At 48.9% G+C, this 13,651-nt stretch overlaps 1 protein-coding gene across 5 annotated transcripts in view; it reads left to right on the top strand.

The window, feature by feature from the left end:
- The window catches only part of LOC128902051 (CBP80/20-dependent translation initiation factor-like), a 157,347-nt gene that overhangs the window by 51,955 nt on the left and 91,741 nt on the right, over window positions 1-13,651 (top strand). For 4 of the 5 annotated variants that reach the window (XM_054184381.1, XM_054184379.1, XM_054184378.1 and 1 more), the window contains 2 exons: window positions 1,083-1,187; window positions 5,537-5,612. The exons of the other annotated variant lie outside the window; for it this stretch is intronic. In XM_054184381.1, coding sequence (XP_054040356.1) covers window positions 1,083-1,187; window positions 5,537-5,612 — 181 coding nt within the window. The remainder of the gene's footprint in view (window positions 1-1,082; window positions 1,188-5,536; window positions 5,613-13,651) is intronic. 5 annotated transcript variants of the gene reach the window in all.

Below are 13,651 nucleotides of genomic sequence, written 5' to 3'. Positions count from 1 at the left end.
AATTCTTTGAGAGAGAGAGAGATGGACCATGCCTTCTCTTAGCCTTTGCCCGCGTGTCCATCCTGACAGTACCCAGGTGCCAGTGAGTACCCTACCGATACTCGTGTCGCTGCTCCTCCTCTTCCCCATGCCCATTTAGCCCGCGGCCCTAAGCATAGTCAATCTACTTAAGGCATCCTACGTGCTTCAGAGAGGCCGCTGGATGGGTCTGCAGTCCAAACATCTGAAACCGGCACTGATATGATTACTTGTAGTCATCCAAAAGCTGTGCAGGCAAGACCAGAGAAGTTGTAGATGCTCCATCCCTGGAGGTGTTCAAGGCCAGGTTGGACGGGGCTTGGAGCAACCTGGGCTGGTGGGAGGTGTCCCTGCCCAGGGCAGGGGAGTTGGAACTAGATGATCTTTAAGGTCCTTTCCAACCCAAACCATTCTACGAAGACTTGAGGCAGCTCTGAGCTACTGCTCCAGGATTCTCGTCTTCCATTAATTGGCGGTGCGACCACGCATTGACTTTGTAGCTGCTGGGAAGGGCTCTTCATGAGGAGAGAGCCTCTTCATGCTTCAGCATGAAGACGGTGGTGAAATACGCTTTCTGTCCAGTTTTATACATCTCCCTCTCTGTGCCTGGAGCACTACAAGAGTCTGCGGGGGTTAAGTTCCCACCTAGGACTTGCTCCGGGCCATTGGATCGGGCAGGTTGTGCAGGACCAAGAGAGAACATCTCCATTGCGTGGACCAGAACACCTACCTGTTGCCATACCCCCTTGATACAGAGGGCGCGTATAGCTAGCAAGGCGTGCTGCATCGTGCTGCGTCATCCATCAAAATCAGGGTTTAGAGCAAGCAACAGGAGCTCATCATCTCAAAAAAAAAAAAAAAAAAAATTAGAAGAAATTAAAAGTCATGCAACAGTGTGAAGGTTGGAGGCCCGTATCCGTCTGCTCTGCAGCAGGGAGAGGTTCTTCCAGAAGTACCAGCTTTCCTTGTCTGCAGGCTCCGATGTGCCCTCTGCTCTTCAGCCGGTTGGTGTTTAATTAGTAGCGGACTTTCTTTCTTTGTCTTTCCCTGTTTTTCTCTCCTAGTGGTGCGACGTGGGACTTGCAGCCTGAAAAACTAGATTTCACCCAATTTCACAGGAAACTGCGAAACACCTCAAAACACCCGCTGCCTCACATAGACAGAGAAGGGTGAGTGCCGCGCACGCGATACCGTGCTCTCCAACAAGGTCTCTAACTTCTCCTTTGCAGAGGGAACGCTAGCTCGGTGGCGTGGCTCGTGTGGGGAAGAGGTGCTGGACCACATTACGGGATTTGGGGATGCTATGCTCAGTCTCTCCGGCTCCTTTATCATCCAGTTCTGGGCTGGAGCAGAGCTGCTCACTGTATTTTGTATCGCTTGGTAGAGTTCAGTCTTTAAACTACGCTGGTGACCTCCTAAATACGGGAGACCTGGATCCGAGTCTCCTGTATTTAAACATCTCAATCTTGGAGGAAAAAATCCCGGTTTAGTGTCGATCCCGGTTACAGTTCCCACAAGTGGCCGGGCTTCTGCTCATCCGCTCAGGCAAGGAGAGAGCGTCAGCGTGATGCGTGTACAGCCAAGTGTTCATCCCCTAGCTGCTAGCGGTAAAATATCTGCTAGCTGTGAAACCGTTAAACAGCTCCAGGCTGTATTACCTGTCCTCTTACCCCAAGTTACGACAAGGCTTCAGCTCATCCCTGATGCAACTCGCCGCAAACCTCTGCTCAAGAAAAAAAACCAACAGAGTACGAACTCCATAACTACATTCGATCCCGTCGAATTTTAGTCATTTTTTCCTAGTCGTTAATCAATTCCTGCCCGTAGAGGAAGGAAGACAACTCAGAACAGGTCTAAAAGATGGGGCTGGGAGGATTGCAGGTTGAATTCTCGTTGCCGCGTTGTATGTAGGGGTGGAAATGGTCTTTCGGACAAGTTTTTCTGTTGCTAAGTTGGTTTTGCCGAAGTAAAGGCCAATGCCATACGCTTCACCCTGGCTCGGGTCCAGCATCCGCAGGAGGCTCCCGTACCGTATAGACTGGCACGACTGTATAAGGCTTTTTTTTGCCTGCACTCCAAGTATTTGCTGGAGGTACGCAAGCAGCAGTTTTCGGAATATTTGGAACAGCGTAACGCTAAATTTCTAAGTCGCTAAGTGCCTTAGTGTTGTTCGCTCTCATTTGTACAGATGGTTTTGGAAAATGGGATGAAGGGCCCTCTGTAAAATAAGATATGATGTGCTCCCTCTGTAAAATAAGATATAATGTGCTTCGTGGTTGATGGCACTTGCCAGATGATCCTACCAGTGACATCTGCTACGTGCAGGGAGAGCGCAGCGGGGTCTGCTTTGTGGCCTGCCTCCAGTTCCTGGTGTACTGGGAACGCCCAGGGTGCAAAGAGGTGGGGAAGATGGTACGGAAATGAGATATTTAATCATCTCTAAATATTACAGCTGTAAAAATGGAATGAGAATTAGTCTACATGAAGAAAAATTAAATAGATGCCATCAGCACAAGCGGGGCATCTCCCAAAACGTGGGTCACATCAGTAAACTGCACTAGAATGGAGGAAGCGCAGACAAAATTGGGTTTGTTTTTGTTTTTTTTTTTAATTTTTCTAGTTGTCTCTGTTGTGCGTTCGTCAGCCCTCCGTGCTGAATCTGTGCTGAGCACAGTTCAGCGGGCTAAACCTTTGTTACGGTTTGAGAAAACCCGTGACAATTTATCATCGTTTAGACAATTGTTCTATCACCCGATGACCCCGCCCCACCCGGAAAGGGGAATCGGGGAAAGCAAGGAAGCACAAAGGTTGAAATATAAATAGATTTAATAGGATGAGACTAAATAATTAACAATAATGCTAAAGAATCAGTATCAATCCCGATACTAATATAAGATATACGAGAATTATACTCAGCCAATTCTCTCAGCAGGAAGCCGTGCGCTCCCAGCAGGGAGCAGTAAACGTCGGACACTGCGAGTGCTGCGGCTTCGGGAGGAAGGGAAGGGCTCAGGTGTCCGGCACCGGGGCCAGGAGCTCTCTGGACCGCCGCCATCAAGGGAGAGAGAAACTGTGCATCAAACTTCCTAATTTATATAGAATGTGATGTTCATGGTATGAAATAATCCTGTTGGCCAGCCCGGGTCAAACGCCCAGGCCTTGCTCCTCCTCATCCCTGCAGCTGGCAAGGCTCGAAAACACTGGGACCTTGAATCCCACAGAGCCTAGCTGGCTATAAAGTAAATATTTTCACGAATTCACACGCTGGAGTCTTCCAAAAGTGGAGTTTTCCCCAGCATTAGAAGAGAAATGAGTCCTGTGTCGCTCAACCCAGGACAACCTCCGAGAGTCTCCACCTGTTAGCTAGGCATTTTCCCTCTTGCTTGAGTGGGGGTTTTTGAGGTGCTAGCTGTGCAATGAAAAATTTAATAGTGGGGGGGGAAAAAAAGGGGGGAAAGATGCTGTTCAGAATGGGTTTTCTCCACTTTTAAGTACCAAAGAGACCGTTTTGTCCTGATCGCTTGCCAAAGGTTGACCATGTAGTTGCATCCAGTTGATTGACCTCAAGTGTCTTTTTGCTTGGCTGAAGAGTGTTCCTCCAGAAAGACGGCTGATTTTATTTGCGGATACTGAGCTTGGTGGTGGTTAAGGAAAACCAGGGAAATGCACCTCATTTCTGACCTGAATTTGCCTTTGATTTCCAGCGTTAGCTCTTGCTGTGCTTTTACTCTTCCAGTTCAAACGCCCTTTTGGAGCTCGTATTCTCTTTTCATGGCAGGTATCTCCCAAGCCCGCGTATCACTTCGGTTTTTCCTGTACTCTGAGAAATTTCTCCGCCACCTCTTTGAACCACGACTGCCCCAGCTGCCTGCAGTCCTGTCATTCAGGCTCAGCCGTGCAGCCTGTAGAGGAAAGCTGCCTTCATCCCCCTAATCCCTGCCTCCTCATCCCCTGCCTTCATGCCACAGTCCAGCATCAGGCCTTCACCCTGGGACAGTCCCCATCCTTTTCAGATAACCTTTTCCTAGGATACATTTGCCTGTTCTGGACCTGCAACTGGTCTGTCTTCATAGAATCACAGAATGGTTCGGGTTGGAAGGGACCTTAAAGGCCACCCAGTGCCACCCCCTGCCCTGGGCAGGGACACCTCCCACCAGCCCAGGTTGCTCCAAGCCCCGGCCAACCTGGCCTTGAACCCCTCCAGGGATGGGGCAGCCACAGCTTCTCTGGGCAACCTGGGCCAGGGGCTCACCCCCCTCACAGCAAAGAATTTCTTCCTCAGATCTCATCTAAATCTCCCCTCTTCCAGTTGAAAACCATTCCCCCTCGTCCCATGGCTCCTCTCCCTGATCCAGAGTCCCTCCCCAGCTTTCCTGGAGCCCCTTGAGGGACTGGAAGGGGCTGGAAGGTCTCCCCGGAGCCTTCTCTTCTCCAGGCTGAACCGCCCCAGCTCTCTCAGCCTGTCCTCCCAGCAGAGGGGCTCCAGCCCTCTGAAAACCATCTTGCTGGTTTTCGAGCCCGGTGCTTTAGCACATTCCATTTCTTTTTGCCTTTTTTTTTTTTTTGTTTTCCACACCATTTGCTGTAATTCCACCGAGATCTGTTGTTCTCTGACTTCTGGGCACTGATTACCTGGACGTGCTGCTGTCAAAATATCTATCTAATGTACGTTATTTAACAATATCTTGTCACTAATTGACCAAAAAATACATTATCATTCTTGCGCAATAAAAACAGATCACCTCAGTTGTTTATAAATGTGGAAGGATGGTGTTTATTGACTATTTTTTCTTCTTCTGGATCGTTTCAAACTCTCGGCATCCAGCTAGTAATTATCTTTGGATTATTTTTTTTTTTTTTCCCTTTCTTGCTACAAGAAAGTCCTTCAGCTGCCACCTCTGTGCTTGGTCCGGCAGCGCTTGACTTCTCACCCCACTATTATTTTTTTTTTCTTTTTTTTTTTTTTTTGCGTTTCAAATTGTATGTTTGTATTTATATCGATGGCTGTTTGCTGGCTGAGATGGATGTTTGTGCTTGGTCGCCGACACCTTTCTCAGCAGGGGAACGGGAGCTCCCGTGGAGACCCAACAAATGAGCGGTGCTTCAAAGGAAACATTTTTCATATATGTTTTCGTGTCCTCGTTTTGTTGTTTTTTGGGTTTTTTTTTTTGGACCAGGTGGGCTTTCGGTTTCGCTCGGTCTGGGAATTAAATCACCCAACGCCACTGCTCAGGACTGACTTGTTTGCTCGCTGCCGCTATTAACCAAAAGGGTTTGAACGCTTTGGCGGATGGCGCAGGTGGAGAGAACTGGGAAAAGCATTTAATTTTGTATTAACGGCTTTGTGCCGGCGTGGGAGTGTTTTGGAGGCAGAGCTTACTCGCTTCAGAGAGCCTCTTAGTTTTCATGAGGGTCCTTTGCAGTAACAACTAAGCTTCCCCATGCGCCGTAATAAAAAATTAACTTTGGTTCCAGCGAGGTTTCACTTGGGTTTGTTTTTGTTTTCTTCCTGCCGCAGGCTCGGAAAAGGGAAATACGAGGATGGTGACGGCATCAACTTGAACGACATAGAGAAAGTCCTTCCAGTGTGGCAGGTAGGTGATGAGGACATCTACCCACGGTAAGGTGGAGACCAGCAGTTCCCTGCCTTACTTGTCCTTAGGAAACCCTTCCCAGAAGTGGGAAAGCCTGGACTGGATGCGCGGAGCTATAGTTTTGTGGCATTTGTGGTGGAGAATTATGTCTGTGGTTACTGCGGAGACTTCGTTGGGAGGGGAAACGTTGAGGACAGTATATGTATACATATATATATATATATATATACACGTACATGGACACAGGGCTCATATATTTTAGGGAAGGAGGTTCTGAAGAGCACCAAGTCTCCCGAAAACTCCAAAACAAATTCCTTCTAGGAAGGCAGCAGTGATGGTGTCCTGACCCAGATGTTTCCTCTATGGGGCGCGCCTGTGTTTATATGGAGTGGTCATCTACTTGTATGTTTTCTCCAGATCACCCTCTACATCCCCAGTTTTGGTAGTGCTGGTTAAATGGTTTTTGACGCTCGAATGTTGGGGAATGGCGGGATGAGATTTAAAAAAAGCCCATTGAATTAGGTCCATTTGTCAGCATCATATAATTTTTCACTTTCCGGAGCGCTAGTCCTCAAAGGAGCTGAGCATCCTGGGTTGGATGCTCAACGTGTTTTTGCTGCAGTGTATTTTTAACGAGTTGCCTCCAGAGGGAAGGATGGAGAAGTTCTCATGAGCTGTAGTAAGCGGTTACCCTTTTCAGTGCTGAACAAAGAGCTCGCCGGGCTTCTTGCTCATGCATCATGTGAGGAAAAGCCTTGCTCATCCTGCAAACCATGTGATGATCTTATTATTTCTTCTGGGTGAGCTAGCTGGCACTAAGTAAGTGAACCAGTGGAAAGAACGGAGAATTGCTGCTGACTTTGGCAGGGAGGAAAGCTGCCTGCAGCTGCTTTCTGCTCAGTTTCTTCCATGCTTGGTATGTCTGGACTTTAGGTCACAGGGAGGAAACATCAGGTTCAGCTGATACACACCCCAGTAATTCCACAAAATGAGGTTAGTTTCCCTGGGGAATAATTGGAATGAGGACTCAAACTATCTTTGGTGCAAGGAGCTAAGGTTCTTCTCCAGGGTTTAACTTTTTATGATTGACAGCTATTAAATAAGCCAAGTCCTGCTGGTCTGGTTGTCACCTCATCCTGTCGTAACACCAGGTCGAGTCCATCGACTCCGGTGAATTAATACCAATATAGACCTTAATATCTGGCTTAATTCTTCGTGGGGCAGCTCTAAGCTGGAAGACCTAGTGGGAACGCTGGATTTGGTGTTTTGTTTGTGCCTCTGGGCAGACTCATGCAATACTACGTTGTTTTGGAGACTCACCTAGGCAGGTACAGTCATATGCGCCTGCGGGAACTGGGAGCCGGGTAGTTCTGGGTGAGGATTTATCTTGTTCGGCGTTGACAAGTGAAATACTCGCAGACAGCTGGTTTAATCCCGACATATCATTGTTAACTGGATTTGAATGTGATTGTGCGGTGTCGACAGTGATTTTGCTGGTGTTTACCCCTTGTTTTAAATGGCTCGGTGGAGCGCGGTGCGTAGGGGCACAAGGGAAAATATTCTTCTGAGCCTATGGAAGAAAAACCTTTCACCTTCCATAGGGCTTTCCCACACTGCAGTTACGTTTGTGTCATATCCTAAAGAAGAGCCTTTTCAGGTTGGAGATAAGTAAACTCTTGTTCTGTTTGTGTTTAAGAACTCATGGGTTGCTTACGGCAGCCGTGCATGGGCGGAGGGGCCGGTCCGAGCATCCTCTGGTGCGCCTGGGCAGGTCCAAGCATCCTTTGGCGTGACCGTGCCGGTCCGAGCATCCTCCGGCACAGCTTGGATCCAAATGTTTTGTGGTTGAATGACTTCAGCAGCTGTAGCAGGGTTAAGAGAGCACCAAGTTTGGGAGAGGTAGTGAGTCTTACTTGCAGGCTGCTTTGGAAATTTGGGTTCCTTTGTAGGACGGACGTAGGACATGAATCTACAACTAATTTCCAGTGTACGTCCAGGACTGCATGCGTATCTCTACAGAGAGATACAGCGACTCCCCTAATGGCTTAAGCAGAATATTCTGGATACGTGGACGTAAATATATGCACATGAGTTTTGCTGCTGGAATCTAGCAATAGTATTTTAACGAAATATTGCAAAGAAAGCCTAGGACAATTAGGCAATAAAAAGGCGAAAAAATGAACAAACCCCAAAACAGCCCCCCCCCCCACCCCAAACCCTCTTTCATCATAGCTGTCTGAGGGGAAAAATGCTTGTCGCCAGCCTTTTGTTTTGAAATTGGAGGCAGCGTGCATTTCCCTCTGCATTTCGCTCTTGGAGATGCTCCACAGCGCGGCGCGCTCTGCCATCTCGTGGACGCGCGCGGGCAGGAGAATCAGGCTCCGCTTCATCACTGGGAGCGATTACTTCGCGACAACCGGTATTTTGAAGCTTCCTCCTGCCCCGTCTTTTCAAAGCTCATCTGGGGCGCTCGTTTTTACTGGTAAATAGGCTTTGTTTTGAAAGCTTCGTGGCTAGGAGCTCATGAGGTCATTGCTTTGGCTCGGCTCATGAGCTATAACCTCTCCATCTCTTCTTACTCACAGGAGCCCGTAGTTGGATTTGGGCACTGATTCACCTAAGTGCTGCCAAAAAGTGACTTTGGAAGCAAATAATCTTTTGAAGATAAGTATTCCCCATTCATAAGATCTGCTTTTTATTACACGCTAGGGAGGATCGGTTGTCGGCTACGTTAGAGAGGCGCAGCTCAGATGCAGAGCCAGTCTTCATCATCCCCTCCATTTTCACCTCAGCTCGTTTGTTGGAGGAGACCATGTAACCATTCTGGTGTCACAAAGATGTCATGGGGGAGGGCTGAGTCAGTGCATTTTGCTTTTGCTCCCTTTGGAAAATACTCAGAAAGGCTTTCAGGCTTGGATGCGTCACAGATGAATACCCTAGTCCTAGAGATGGTCTTCAGGATGCAAGCCCTTGACAAACTCTACACTTACCACAGAAAATAACCCAAGGGGTCACGTTCCTCCAAGATGCCCTCCATCCTCCCTGTGAAGCTCACGAAGGATGCAAGGAACATGCTGTGAATGCTGCTAGACACGAGCAGAGAGTTTTGGGACACATCCCAAATGGTTTCTGGACTGGCATCTTGCTGGTTTTGGCTTTTGGTTTGCTGGACTCGCGCCCTCAGGATGGGCCTGCCTTCCTCCAAACGGTGTGGCTGTGCCTTCAATGGCCAACGGTTCCTTGCCTTGTGTTTTAGGAGGTAGAAATTATGTGGCATTTTTGAAAGGCATACTGGGCTTTACTGGTTCTATGGGATAAACTTGGAAGATGGCACCGATATCGTTTGGTTTGGCTTCTTAATTGCCTTGCAGCTCATCTCCTGTTTCCTTACTGATTTTTGACCCTTTTTGTCATATGCTTGGAGTTACAATAAACTGCTTGTTTCTCTTTTGGCTACAGCTTGTCATCCAGCTTCCTTGTTGGATGAGGAGCAAGGGAGCAGCTCCTTAGGAGAAAGGCAGAGTCTGTAAGTTGTTCGTGTTCCTCGCAGCACCACTGTACTCCTGGCCTTGTCCAAATAGGCTTAGAAGCTCTGGGATTCCTGACCATACTGGGATCCCACCTGAATTTAGGCATCCAACAGGCGTCTCTACCCAATTCCCTTGGGACCTCTCCTCATTGACAAGTATTTTCAAGTCAGACCTTACAATTCAGTGTAGAGATCATGTGAGTAAAGGTGGGACCTGTACATGTGCTGGTCACTTGGGGTTCTGGCTGTAGGAGAGGCATGGACACACTGGGGCATCTAGACCATCTAGAGGTCTAGAGAAGGTTGGATGAGGAGAAGGTTGGATGGTAAGGAACCCAGAAGGACCAGCTCACACCTGGACTTGTTCAGACATGGTAGGTTCCTTAAGAGAGATGAAGCCAATCCAGGTGTCCAGGGGAAGAACGGTGGATCGTGGCTGAGCATTCCCTCTGCTGTCACTCTCCATGCAAGGGGAGGAGGTCGGTGTCCAGCACTGGTGTGAGGGCTTGTTCCAGAACCCGACAGATCGCTGACCCTTCCAGGGTGGCGGTGGCAGGGGGACAGGGGCCTCTCTGGAGCTCAGGGACGGCTCTTTGGTGGGGTGGTGTTATTTACTATCACCATACAGGGTCCTTGTCCTCTCTTGCCCGCTCTTTCTGCACTACAAGGTTGGGCAGTTGTCATTTTAGCCAGCTCGTTAGCCAGCCCAGATGCCTCCTTTTTCAGAGCCTTGGTGACAAAAACATGGCCCGCTCTCAGTAGGCTGTTCTGCACCGGTGGAGCTGGGGTGGGCTCATCCCTCTGCCTGGCATCCCCTCCCACTGGGAGTGACCTGGTCGGTGTGGTGTGCCCCACGTGCTGTATGTCCCTCCTGCCACTCATGAGGCCTAACCCTGACGTCCTTTGTGTGTCCACCGAACGCTTATGAACGAGTTGCGGTGGCTTTCCTAGGAGCCCTAAACTTAAGGGGATTTCTTCTCCCCCCCGCCAGATCCTGCTGGACTCCATCCAGAGCGTGGAGGCACAGCATTGCTTTCAGAGAAGGTTTCTAGTCTAACAAGCCAGTTTCCCTTATCCCAAGGGTCTTTCCAATACTGTAACTGCTAAAACCACTGTGGAAAGTCCCTGTCAAAGAGCCAAGGTTTACTTGAGTATAGGTCACAACGTATTGGGAGTCAGATCTCCCCTGCTGAGTAAAAAGCTTTTGTTTTGCCGTGACTTCCAGTAAAATAGGGTCTTTTTGTGGGCTGCTTTTAGTGGCATTTAACCCAGCTGACAATGACCATCTCCTTGGGCTGAGAGGGCAAAGTGCCATGGTCACCTGTAACCCCTTCAGCATCACGCCAGTGTTAGAGTCAAGACCACCGTTGGCCAACGAAGGCAGATGAGACCGTTGCTATCTCCAAAGCACCGCAAAGGGGAGGTCTGGACCAAGGCTGGCTTATCTTCTACACAGGTCAGCAGCTCGTGGGTTCTTGCAAGGCCCAAGCCTGGGCTCTGACAGTAGAGCAAAATTACTGTGAGCCTCGAACCAGGTTGTAAACCCCATGTTTTCTTATTGGATGTGCAGAAAAGGGGAGATTTTCTTGTGGGTTTTTCAGATTATGATGTTCTTCCATATCAAATAATAGACTGATTCACCCCACAATTAAACACCAGGGAAATGACCAAGAGCTTTGATGTTTCTGTCGCCATCATCATCATCACCCAGTTCAAGCAGACTCACCAACGTTGGCTCATAATTTGTGGGGGTGTCTTCTCAATCAGGTCGTCCTGGAGATGCCTTTTTTTTTTTTGTTGTGGTTCCTGGAGCTGGTACTGGTCAGCTGGGCAGGTTTGGGACCCTGTTGTTTGGAGAATGGTGGACCAATAACGGGCTCTTGCCAGGATGGGAGGCATTGAGGTGCTCTCACACCCTTTTTGGGTCATCTGGATTCAGAGACACAGGTTTGTGGTGTTCAAGGAGGGTCAGTGGAAAGGGCAAGGGTGGTTTACGTTGCCGCTCTGAAGGCTGGCTGGGGGTTTGGTGGCTGAGGGGACAGGGCTGGTGGCAGAAGGGAGCCCCGCAGCACTAGAGGGCACTGCGACCTCGCTGCACAGCCCCGAATCACGGATCTGTGCAGAGGAAGCAAGAAGCTTTTTCCAAAGGCTTTTTCCAAGCAGAAACCTCACCCCGAAGTGGCTGCGTCTCACACCTTCCCGCACTGGGTCATGCCGTTCTCCGTCCCGCTGCGCCCACCTCGCGCTCGGGGTGCACGTCCAACACGGGGGACCCTGGGGCTTGCGGAAGGGGAAGGTGTTTCTCTGCACCCGGGACTGAATTTGGTTAGGACTGCGCGTTGTCGTGAGCCTCAAAGCAGATGGAAGCCCTGAGTAGAGCAGGGTTAAAACTGAAGGTGTCTGTGAAGCCCCTGTCATTGCCTTGTCCAAGCACCATGACCCTGAGGGAGCTGGTGCCTAGGGGTTAGACACGCCTCAAGAGGGCATGACATGCCCCGGGAAGACCCCCCGAGTCTTCCTAGTTTGCATCGTGACACCTCCCTTACTCCGTTACTCAAGAGGTAACGGGCACAAACTTGAGCATAGGAAGTTCCACCTAAACATGAGAAGGAACTTCTTTCCTTTGAGGGTGGCAGAGCCCTGGAAGAGGCTGCCCAGAGAGGTGGTGGAATCTCCATCTCTGGAGACATTCCAAACCCGCCTGGACGCGTTCCTGTGCCACCTGCTCTGGGTGACCCTCTTCTGGCAGAGGGATTGGACTAGGTGATCTCCAGAGGTCCCTTCCAACCCCTACCATTCCGTGATTCCTCTTGGAAATCTCACTTTTGCAAATGTAGTAATCCTCAACTCTGCTCCTATGGGATGCTCCAGCAGGGCCCAAGCGATGCTCTACATAAGGAGCAGTACCAGATGTGTTATGGGGTCCTCCCTTTCTCCAGAAGATGCTGCTGCCCCTTCAAATGTGGGATATTCCGCTGAACACTCGCGTTCCCGTTTGTCCATCTGTCCCCGTCTCCCATCTACCCTGTTGTCCCCAACCCACATTGAAAGACGTGTCAGCTTCAGCGGGAGGGAGATGAGGACCATGGTGGTGTCTGCTGCCGGACTGTCTCTGTTCCTTAGACCCCAGTTTGCCAGGCACTGGTTTGTGCTACAAAAAAAAAAAATTACAAACAATGAGATTTTGGCTGCTTTGCAGCTTTTTCTTGGGCTGGGCTAGCGGGAGATGTAGACACAAGGAGGTTGAGTGGCAGGACTACGCTGGGATTACCAATAATAGGTGGCGAGTCTTGGATTCGTGGCCAGGAACCGCAGGGAGATGATGGGAGAGCCGGATGGGTAAGTCTGTTCCTGGGAGGATGGTGAAGAAGAATCCTTTGTTTTGCTTTTAAGGGTTTCACGAGTAGTTTTAGACCTGAGAACTGAAGTTTTCTGGGGAATTTAGATATGGGGACTTGTACTGGGGTCTAAATAACAACTCGATAGGCATTTGGGGCTCAAAAATGTCGGCGCGTTGAGTTCCAGAGAGCAAGAAGGGCTTTTCTCAGCCTTATAGTTGACTTCCCTTTCAAAAAGGTTTGCTTTTGTGCAGCTATGTAATATCTAAAGCAAGCCCGAAAGGTTTTGGTTTGGGTTTTTTTTTTTCCCCAGTCCTTTCTATAGACTGTAACACGCACGTCCCCCAAATCCTGCCTGAATTTTAACTTGTGAATAGAGTTACGTCGTTTTCTCCCTCGTTTTCCCGGAGAATTCATAAGAAATCTGAGAGGGCTTTCGCTGCCTTCCCTTGAATTTGCTGAATGTTTTCCTGAAGCCATTTGTGGAGTAAGTTTTTTTAAAAAAAAAAAAAGGTATTAAATGTAGCCGGGGGGGGGGGGGGGGTGGAATAAAAAAAATAGAGATTTCTAGAGAGCCCAAATCAAAATTCAGTGTGTCTGTGGTCAAGCAGCTATTTCTGTTGCCTTGGCTATTTCCCCACCCTGATCCTCTTCCCCGTTCCCTGTGGAAGACCTGAATTTTTAATAATATAAAGTTAAGGAAGGAATTTCTCTCTTAAAAAAAAAAAAAAGAAATAATAATAATCATAATAACAGACATAGCGCAGGACCAGAGAAGAGAGGACGTGCATTCGTCCCCGTCGGCGGAGGGGACCTACGGAGCCTAGAAACCCGTCGCCCTCTAAAAAATCCCGCTAATGGGGGATGTCCTTGTCCCTTGTCTGACGAAATATGAGGTTAATGTTTCCTGTCACGCTGAAAAATTTCTTCTCGACCAGAAGATGCTTCCCCCCGCCCACCCCCCCTGCCCCTTTTCTTCTCCCTTTCCTCTGATGTTATGGAAATAGCAACCGATACGATAAATGAGAGCAGAAGTTCTTAAAATGTGAATTTCCTGCCCGGAGGCAGCAGGTAAGTGAATCCCATCCAGCTTGGGGAAATTATATATATATATATGTATATATATACATACATATATATATATATAGCTATGGGTGTAAATATAGGTATTT

Source organism: Rissa tridactyla, chromosome W (assembly GCF_028500815.1).
Source record: "Rissa tridactyla isolate bRisTri1 chromosome W, bRisTri1.patW.cur.20221130, whole genome shotgun sequence".
In the NCBI taxonomy this organism is placed as follows: Eukaryota; Metazoa; Chordata; class Aves; order Charadriiformes; family Laridae; genus Rissa; species Rissa tridactyla.
This window is presented reverse-complemented; position numbering and strand designations above follow the sequence as displayed.